Below are 10,533 nucleotides of genomic sequence, written 5' to 3'. Positions count from 1 at the left end.
TGGCCGAGCACACACACGGTCATGCACTACTGGAAATCCGAACGGTATGTTCAATCCGTGGCTATTACAAGCACTAGTCAAGGATTAGTCGTGGCCAACGCACAATTCCCCTGTTATTACTTATTAGATATTTGAGGTTGTCTATCCCTAATTTGTTCATGTTGAAACACGTATTTTATTATTCAACATATATTTTAAAAAGTATACTAGTACTTTACTTATATTATTAGAACACACGGTGAACTAATAACACCACTTTATTTGGTAATATGTTATACCAAAAAAACATTTCTAAACTACGTGGTAATGTAACAATTATTAAAACCAAGAAATTTTCACAAGGGTAGACAGACTACGATATTTTGGGTCCATTATACATAATTGATTGACTGATTTTGTTCTGTGAACAGTGGGGTGAAGGGGGTATTAATTTTGCTAGGATTAAGCTAATTTCGGCTGAGCAGGCTGGACTTCTACAAAACTACCACTAAATTTTTGGGACTCCTTCATATATTTGTTAAGTTTGCTGTTAATCAGTCGTTAATTGATGACATGGCACTCACGTGGACAGCGACTAGGTGCCACGTGTCATAGGGGCCCACATAAATATTATTATTTTTAAAAAAAATTTAGGGCCTATTTGGTATCCTATTTAAATTTTTTTTTATCATTTCTTGAAAACAATTTTCTTTAAGACTCAAAAACTTGATTGGTTTGTGATTTAAAATTTTTAAATCTTACGACATAAACTAGACAAAGAGATCTAAAAAGAGGAGGTTGTAAGAGGGGGAGAAAGAGGAGAGAGGAGGAAAGAAAGTAAGAGATGATTGAAGGGAAAAGAAAGAAGAGAGAGGATCAGACAACATAGAGAGGAAGAGGAGTGAGAGAAAGAACCAAGAGAATGAAGAGAGCGGATTGGAGGAGAGACGAAAAAGGTAAAAAACAAAAAAAAAGAGGAGAGAGAAAGAAGAAAAGAGAGATAGATTTGGAGTGAGAGGGGAGGAAGGAGAGAAAAGAAATGAGTGACATTAGGTTTAAAAACTCACTTTTTATGTTTTTAGATAATAGACTATATTTTTGAGTTAATCTTGAGTTCAGTTTTTTAAAATAGTCATACCAAACAAGTTTTTAAAGCCTAAAACTTGAAAATTGTTTTTGAGTTTAAAACGTTGGATTCAAGTAGAGTACCAAACAGGGTCTTAAAAATTTTGAAATTTTAAAAATTATGACTTTTATCTAAATTCTAAGTTCATTTCCATCATCCAAACATAATGTAATGGAATTACAAAGTGGATAAATGGTCTTGTTAAAGAGGTGTGGGTTGCACAACACAATAGGTGTGTGATTAGATTTTATAATAAAAACCTTCGATGCAATTTGTAGTAAAACCATTCAATTATATGTTGTATCTTATTTCATCGTTGATTACGTAAACTCATATTTGAATGTATACATTTCGATAGTCTCATAAATTTAATGTATCATAATGTTTAAAAGTGCGATACGGAAATGATTTGACTGAATGATTCGAAAGGTAGTTAAGCCACATAAAAAGTTGAAATTATACTATTATAGAGCAAATCAATACATACGCATAGCAATGAAAATTAGTAATATCTCAAGTACCTAGCTACGTACAGCCATGCAAACCAATACATACGTTAGCAAATGTGAAAGGGATGCTTAAAATGAATGACCAATACGAGCGACTGTTTGCGCTAAAGTCAAATACACAATCAAAGCCTTTGGTTGGTGCTATATCACTTTCAGGGTGTATGTTTTATCTTTTAAATCTAAAATTTGCAATTTGTACTACCCTTATAGAGTGAAGCAACCTTCTCCACCCTCCCACAGTCCACAAACCACCTTTTTGATTTGCTTGGCTTTTCTATACTACCAGAGACCACCGCGTGAAATATTACAACAAAGGTTAGGGGGCCGGAAAGTACATTTTATGAGATGTCCTCGCTCCTCATCAGCTATTTTTGGCAGGATCATGATATAAGTCGATTTTCCAACTATTTATGAGGTATTTAATTGCATTCGCATTTGAGCACACGAAGGATTTAATTAGTAATTTTAGAAAAGATGGCAAAGTAATGCAATGGAGCACATTAACGTGGAGACCAAATTATTATCTCACAAAGCAACCGTGGAGGAAAAGGAAACCTCAAGGAAATAGTAATACCCTTTAGATTTGAAGTCTAATAATGTGTGAGTCTTGTGCATTTACTACTCTTGGTGCACAAGTCCAAAACCGACCAAATTCCAAAGTTCTAACTTCTAACTATATGCTTTCAGTCAGCACCAAAATCTTCATTCTTTCTCTCATGGTGCTTTGGGGGAAGCTTCATTCCTAGAAACATAACACATCCATTGAAGAAAAAATTAACACAAAAGCAAGTACCTAACTAATAGAAAAATGAAAAACAACTTTTTATATAGATAAAAAGAACCATCAATGATGTGCATGTATACATGTTAGTATCGTATTCATTAGAAACAAATGAAGTTGAGATAAGCCCTTATTTGATTAAATGATATATTGTTGTGTGACGATAGAGTAATGCTATATATGGAGATTCAATTTGTAGGTAAATTTGTAAACCAAATGATGTGTCACCAATAGAAAATGAGTATGTTTATTAACGGTTAAGTAACAATCCAATTATTAACTTTCATGTCATTTAGTTTATAAAATTTTAACTACAAATTTAGTCTCCTTGACATTATTTGTTACAATATTACCATGTGGCATGTCAATTGAGAAAAAGTGATGAGTTGTAGGAATGTTTCATGAAAGGTGATGTATAAGGACCACCAAGAGGTGCACTGCCGGTGTACACGCGGTTGTGCAAGTTTTTACATGCTTGATGGTTCGGTATGATGTACAACACGCAAGCAATTACGACTCATTGACCAACACTGGCACAATTGAATTCTGTTATTTCCTTTCTTATGGGTTGGTTTTTCTACATTCGAATTTTGAAATGGACTTTTCCATCAAAGTTTGCTTCCTGTGCAGCTTGCCAGTCAATCTTCCACTGCCTATAAATCTACAACTGCCTTACCCTTTGCCTCACACCTCATTACTTAAAAAAATAAGCACTACTGTCGTTCCAGACTTCCAGTAGTATTATCATTCCCTCTAGCTATATAGTTTGTGTGTGTTCTTTGGAACAAAGAAAATGGCCTCATCTGCAAGTGAGAATCGCTTACTGTTATCCAAGATTGCAACCAATGAAAAACATGGTGAGGACTCGCCATACTTCGACGGATGGAAGGCGTACGATCAAAAACCATTTCACCCAACTGAAAATCCTGAGGTGTTATCCAGATGGATCTGGCAGAAAATCAGGTTTGGACTACGTTATTCCTTTTCTTCCCGTTTTAGTTTATTTCAGTTATAAGGTGGTTAAGGGGGGGAGGGATTCAAACTTTCGCCTTGAAGTCGGAGAAAATATTCACTATCACTTGAGCTACAAGCCTCGACCGTGACTCTGTTGTATTATACTTAATTACGTTAGAGTTAAGAAGAAATTAAGCTAACAAAATGCATGGTTTTACTTTGTCTGTTTTCAGCTTTCCTTCGACTTGGTTGAAGAGTGGATTAAGAAAAATCCCAAAGCCTCTATTTGCACTGCTGAAGGAATTGAGAAGTTCAGAAACGTGGCCAATTTTCAAGACTACCATGGCTTACCAGAGTTCAAACAGGTATACATACACATATGCATGCATGGCATGGTCCATGGAAATCAATTATTCAGTAATTGCCATTATAATTTACTTGCATGATCTTAATTAATTTTCAAGCCATTGCTACGTTCATGTCGAAAGCAAGGTGTGGTAGAGTCACATTTGATCCTCATCGCGTAGTTATGAGTGGCGGAGGAGCCACCGGAGCAAATGAGCTGGTCATGTTCTGTTTGGCCGACCCCGGAGATGTTTTCCTTATCCCCTCACCGTAATATCTAGCGTACGTGATGCTTCTTCTATGTCTTTAATTTCAAATATTGTGTTTTAATTGTTTACGTTTACGTACGTACTTTTCTAATAGTTGAGTACTTGATTCCCCAATAGCCATCATTTTTCTTTAGGAAAACTAATAAAAAGGGATTGAAAACTTTAAGTTTTAACGATAAGAACAAAATAAAGGGTAAAATGAATAGTATCAGGATTGACTTTTTAGTGTAAAAATGTAGTTTTTCGTTAAAGTGAACAGTACCAAGAGCTTTTCGTTAAAGTTCCATTCTTCTTTTGCGTTTGGTTGACTACGCGTGTTTTAATTTGTACACACAATACAGTAGTAGGTTTAAGAATTTGGTAGAAAGAAACTTGTGGAGGCCAAGTCATGGACTTGACCACAAGGGTTTTGAAATCCTTAAGATAAACATATATTTGGGTTTTTATATTAAGGATAAATTATAATTAGATGTCTCAGTTTAGATTTTTCTAAATTAAACATCTGTTACTTTTCAACTTTTGATTAAAGTGCTTTTACTTTTAATTAAAATTTATATTCCAAGTATATTCTTAATTTAAGTATTTTATAAATCCTTTTAAATCCATTTCTATGTAAAAAAAATGCACTCAATAATAGTCATTAATTTATTGCTATTTTTATGGAATCTCATCCCTTCCTCAATTTAAGGATTCAATTATATCTACTGGGGTTCAAGATTAATTGGATGAAATATAGTTTTTCTAATTTCCAACTCAACATTTTATATAGATTATAAAAAAACAAGAGTCGTTTATAATTAAAATTGAGATGTAGTTTTTTGGGTTACACAACTTACACATAACGTACAATAAGTTTTGTACGTACCAAAATAAGGATAATACAACGTACTAATAACTTGGTATGTACTAAATAAAGAATTGCATAACGTACCAAAAGCAATATTTTATAACGTACCAAAATACTAATACGTACCCAGATTAAATTTATATAACGTACCAATAATGTACCAAATGATTGGTACGTTATATTTAATATATCTGTTTGGTCCGTTATATTTAATATATGTGCATGTTATATTTCATAATTGTATGTTAATATGATGTTTATGTGTTTTTAGAATTTAAAACAACAAATTATTTGAATAAAAAAAATTCATTTTGAACGAATTATGATAAGATAAGATAGGATGTTTATGGTGATTTTAGAATATTTGTGATATTATTTTCTAAACCAGTTGGTTAATTAAATACAATAAAAATCATAATTTTTAATTAAAAATTAGTAGAAGAATGTTTGATCAAAAGTTTAAAAATTATAGATGTTTGATTAAAAAAATTCAAATTTGAGGCATCTATATCAAAATGCCCCTTATATCAAAGGTCAACAGATTTGGTCCCCTTGAGATAGAAAGAGTTGTAATATTTTCTTTACTTTTTTAAAATAATGTTTTGGTCTGAGAATTTTTCATATTTGAAATTAATATATAGGTACAAATAAATTAAAAAATAGGTACATTTAGAAAAATTTAAAATGGGTACAAATAAATTAAAAATATGGGTAAAAATACAAATAAAAGTTCAAAAAATATGGGCACAAAATGAAATTAATATATAGGTACAAATTAAAACTAAAAATAAAATTGGTACAAATTAAAAAAGGTTGCAAATTAAAAACGGGTACCAACTAAAAATAAAAATATATGATTAAAAATTTAGCCATAAATATAAATATACCCTATGTAACATTTCTATATTTAGAAATAAAAAATATTTGTTATTGAAATAATTAATGACGTTTATCAAAACCTAAGAACCTTGATAAAAAATTAAAAATGAATAAGGTTTTAATCAATGGAGTAGTAAAAAGAAGGATGAGAACCTAATTTCTCCTTTTCTTTTATATTTATAGAAAGGTTCCTAATTTTGAATCTCGCCCACTTACTCATCATTCTACACTCAGCCCTCAAGATCACATACAATATTATTAATGTATATCATAAGAACTAGTTAAGACTAGGGACTCCATAGTTGAAATTTACTAGAAGATCAAGCCATACGCATCAATCCTCAACCATACATTCACATTGGATGATAATTCAAATCAGATTAGTCTGTGTAGTTACAACTGGATGTTTAGGCAAAACTCCAACTTCGTTTCCTTCTCATATTTAATTGTTTAAAGTCTTAATCTTTATACCGTAATGTTAAAATTCTTTAATTAGCTTCAATTTCCGTTCTCATTTTCATATATCCATATGTACAAATTATGAAGAAATTGCTAGTTACAAGTCACCAAGCTAATTTAGAAGCTTAATATATGGATTGAATTAGTTTCATTAATAATTAATTAAGATTTCATATGTCTAATTGCAGATTTTACCGAGACCTCAGATGGAGAACTGGAGTCCAAATTGTCCCGGTCGATTGTGATAGCTCCAACAATTTCAAAATAACCAAAGGAGCACTGGAAGCAGCTTATGAAAAAGCCCAATACAACAGAGTCACGGTTGAGGCTTGTAGCTCAAGTGGTAGTGAATATTTGTCCGACTTCAAGGCGAGTGTTCGAATCCCTCACCCCCTTAACCACCTTATGCCTGAAAAAAACTAAAACGGGAAGAAAAAGAATAATGTAGTCCAAACCTGATTTTCTGCCAGATTCATCTGGATAACACCTTCAGGATTTTCAGTTGGGTGAAATGGGTTTTGATCGTGTGCCTTCCATCCGTCGAAGTACGGCGAGTCCTCACCATGTTTTTCATTGGTTGCAATCTTGGATAACAGTAAGCGATTCTCACTTGCAGATGAGGCCATTTTCTTGGTTCCAAAGAACACACACAAGCTATATAGCTAGAAGGAATGATAATACTACTGGAAGTCTGGAACGACAGTAGTGCTTATTTTTTTAAGCAATGAAGTGTGAGGCAAAGGGTAAGGCAGTTGTGGATTTATAGGCGGTGGAAGATTGATTGGCAAGCTGCACAGGAAGCAAAATTTGATGGAAAAGTCCATTTCAAAATTCAAATGTAGAAAAACCGACCCATAAGAAAGGAAATAACATAATTTAATTGTGGTAGTGTTGGTCAATGAGTCGTAATTGCTTGCATGTTGTACATTATACGGAACCATCAAGCGTGTAAAAACTTGCACAACCACGTCCACACCAGCATTGTACCTCTTGGTGGTCCTTATACATCACCTTTCATGAAACACTCCCACAACTATCACTTTTTCTCAACTGACATGCCACGTGGTAATATTGCCATAATTAATGTTAGGAAAATTAAATTTATAGTCAAAATTTTATAAACTAAATAACATGAAAGTTAATGATTAGATAATTACTTAATCGTTGATAAATATATACTCATTTCCTATTGGTGACATATCATTTAGTTTGCAAATTTTGTCTACAAATTTAATTTTCATAATATTACTCTATTGTCACACAGTTGTGTATGCCATTTAATCAAATAAGGACTTATCTCAACTTCATTTGTTTCTAATGAATAAGATACTAACATGTGTACATGCACATCATTGATGGTTCTTTTTATCTATATAAAAAGTTGTTTTTCTTTTTCCTATTAGTTAGGTATTTGCTTTTGTGTTAAGTTTTTCTTCAATGGATGTGTTATGTTTCTAGGAATGAGGCTTCCCTGAAGCACCATTATAGAAAGAATGAAGATTTGGTGCTGACTGAAGGCATATAGTTAGAAGTTAGAACTTTGGAATTTGGTCGGTTTTGGACTTGTGCACCAAGAGTAGTAAATGCACAAGACACACACATTGTTAGTGAAATGATATGTGAAACAAGTGTCGAAGCAAAAAAAAAAGTGAAATAAGGAGTCAATATGTGAAACAAGTGTCGAATCAACAAACTCCAAGATAATGGATTAATAGTCCATTACTAGCCCCCTCACATTTCATCACATCAAGCCAATCATACAAATCAAACCACACATTCCACAACAAGTTCAATACACAAATCAAATCACATAAAATAAACAAGCATATCACAATATAATGCAATCAGTACATAAATCAAGGTGCACGTCAGTCAAGGAGACACGTCATCATGATGAGCCCAACAAGCTCCATAAAATCTCAACTGCACTCTAAGATCAGCAACATGCTGGAAGAACTCACGCTAGTTGACTAAAAAGTCGACCATCGATCAAGGTCAAGAATAGGGTCCACAACCCTAGAAATCTAAACTGGAATATCCGCTTATCAGATTTCTGATCCGTAACTTCCCAAGGTCGATATTATGCTTCTAGAATAACATACTAAAATATCACTACGATTCGACGGTCGGTTCTCCGCCAATCACAAATTCAAGTGGCGGTCAACATTTTATTTTACGAATTTACAAATCCAATTCGAGAAGATCTGTACTTCGGATTCCCGATCCATCAGTTCCTATGGTCTTCAAATATTACGTACTATAATGTATCAAGGTTTGGTGACGATCTAACGGTCGGATTGCTAATTCATACAACGGTCAAGTGATGTATCGTAATGGAACTACGTTCAATCAATCAATCCACATCATATGGATATCAATTATGAAATCAGGGAATCTAATTGAACTTAGAAAGACATCGTCGGCCCACTGGCCACGTGTCGCCGCGAATTCTAGGAAAATTCAAATATTTTTAAAAATTACCAAATTTTACAGGCAAGTAGAGTTCAATGAGAGGAACAACTTTCATACCTGGGCTGAAGTCCAATTCGGTCGGGAAGTGCTCGGAATCACTGCGGACCCGCCGAAACCCTAGAATTTGGGTGTTCCTTAATTCGTCGAAATCGTAGCCTCGCCGCCCCCAAACTTATGTGGGCTTTGTTTCAAGGCATAAGGGGAAGCTAAAGGTGGTGGTGATTGAGGGTAAATGTTTCAGAAATGGTGGATCAATGGCAAGGTATCACCGCACCCATCGGTGCGGTTTTCACCAAACCGAGGCTAATTTTCATCCATTTTGGGGTGAGAACTGAGGAGGGAGGCCCGGTGTGAAGTTTCCAGGTGATGTCTTGTCTAGTTCGTCGAATTTTGTTCAGGAAACCATCGATTTCCATGGTTCCCGTCGATCGGTTTGCACAGGTCCAGGGAGACCTGATTCTCCCTTCTTTTTTTTTTTTTGCCCTTTTTTCCTATTTTTTTTTTCTCTCCTTTCCCTCCTTTCTTTATTTCCTCATTGGGTAGTCCTCTCTCCTTTCCTTCCCATCCTGTCCGTCCATCTTTTACTTTCTCTTCTTTTCTTTTTATCTCAGCCACAAATGTGGCATAATCTCAGTGCTCCAGAAAACCTGGAGCCTTCTTGATTGAGGTAAAATTACTGAAATATCATTAACTTTAAACGTTAATAACTCCTTTATTATAACTATGTTTCATGAACGGTTTGCGCCAATTCGTTCGTGAGATCAAGCTCTATTCGAAAATATAAATTCTTACATCGAACGATCTACAAATTTTAAATAATTAGTTTCAAAACTTCACTTTTCGTAACTAGTTTAATTCAAATATAAATTCAAATAAATTAATATAAATTCCCAAAAAATAAAAATCTCAATAATACAATTACTTAGATTATAATAGGGAAATCCAAGAACGGGATTTCACAGGAAAGGTTAGGGACTGGTGGGCAGCTGAGCAAAGACATAAGAGTCAGAAATGGTATCTGAACTCGAGGGTACGAAAAGGAAGCCGATTAATAAGATAGGCAGCCGATGTAAGGGCCTCACCCCAATAGTACAAGGAAAGACGTGCCTCAATAAGAGAAGCACAAACCATTTCTAACAAGTGTCGATTTTTTCGTTCAACCACCTCATTCTGCTAAGGGGTATACGGACATGTGGTCTGATGAACAATAGCATGCTTATCAATGAAAGAACGAAGTTCAGTATTAACATACTCACCTCCATTATCACTTCGAACCACCTGAATTTTCATATTCTATTGTATCGAAACCATTTTGTGAAATTTTTGAAAGACCATACTCACATCAATTTTCAATTTTAGCAAATTAACCCAAGTCATTCGTACAATCATCAATAAATGTGACAAACCAATGAGCTCCACCAAGAGAGGTAATTTTGGAAGGGCCCCAAACATCTAAGTGCACAATCATAAAGGGAACAGAACTCTTATTTAAACTTGGAGGAAAAAAAGTTCAATGGCTCTTAGCCATTTCACACACATGACACTTAAATAGAGAAACAATGTTTTTCACAAACAAACTAGGAAATCATTTACACAAATAACCAAACAAAGCATGGCCAAGACGACGATGCCACATCCACACATTAGACCCTTTATTATTCTTGGCTAGAGTCCCATTCACTGACAGTGCTTGAGTAAGCAATCCCGAACTACTGGAATTCAACTTGAGGTAGTACAACTTCCCTCATCTAATACCGTAACCAATCGTCTTCTGCGTCCAGATGTTCTTAAATACACAAAAATAAGGCCAAAACACCACCAAACAATGTAAGGCAAGGGTTATTTGGGCAACCGATAATAAATTATAATTCAAGGAAAAAAACCCACAAGAACAGTATCTAATTTCATGGTAT

At 34.1% G+C, this 10,533-nt stretch overlaps 1 protein-coding gene across 4 annotated transcripts; it reads left to right on the top strand.

The window, feature by feature from the left end:
- Positions 1-2,521: 2,521 nt before the first annotated feature.
- Positions 2,522-7,047, top strand: LOC103933191 (1-aminocyclopropane-1-carboxylate synthase 1). Of its 4 annotated transcripts, none has more exons than XR_007251378.1 (4): positions 2,522-3,358; positions 3,583-3,714; positions 3,842-3,976; positions 6,337-7,047. XR_007251378.1 is itself a non-coding variant. In XM_048565998.1 (3 exons), exons 1-3 carry the CDS (start codon positions 3,189-3,191, stop codon positions 6,569-6,571), a joined length of 537 nt encoding a protein of 178 aa, XP_048421955.1. In that variant the 5' UTR covers positions 2,752-3,188; the 3' UTR covers positions 6,572-7,047. The 4 variants fall into 4 exon arrangements, 1 of the variants encoding a protein (XP_048421955.1); XR_007251377.1 differs by having other exon boundaries at positions 3,838-3,976; XR_007251379.1 differs by having other exon boundaries at positions 2,528-3,358; positions 3,877-3,976.
- Positions 7,048-10,533: the final 3,486 nt, after the last annotated feature.

This window comes from the organism of the source record quoted next, unplaced genomic scaffold (assembly GCF_019419815.1).
Source record: "Pyrus x bretschneideri cultivar Hongxiangsu unplaced genomic scaffold, Pyrus_bretschneideri_v1 Contig40, whole genome shotgun sequence".
Lineage (NCBI taxonomy): Eukaryota > Viridiplantae > Streptophyta > Magnoliopsida > Rosales > Rosaceae > Pyrus > Pyrus x bretschneideri.
Note: the sequence above shows the minus strand (reverse complement) of the source record. Positions and strands in the feature narration are given on the sequence as shown.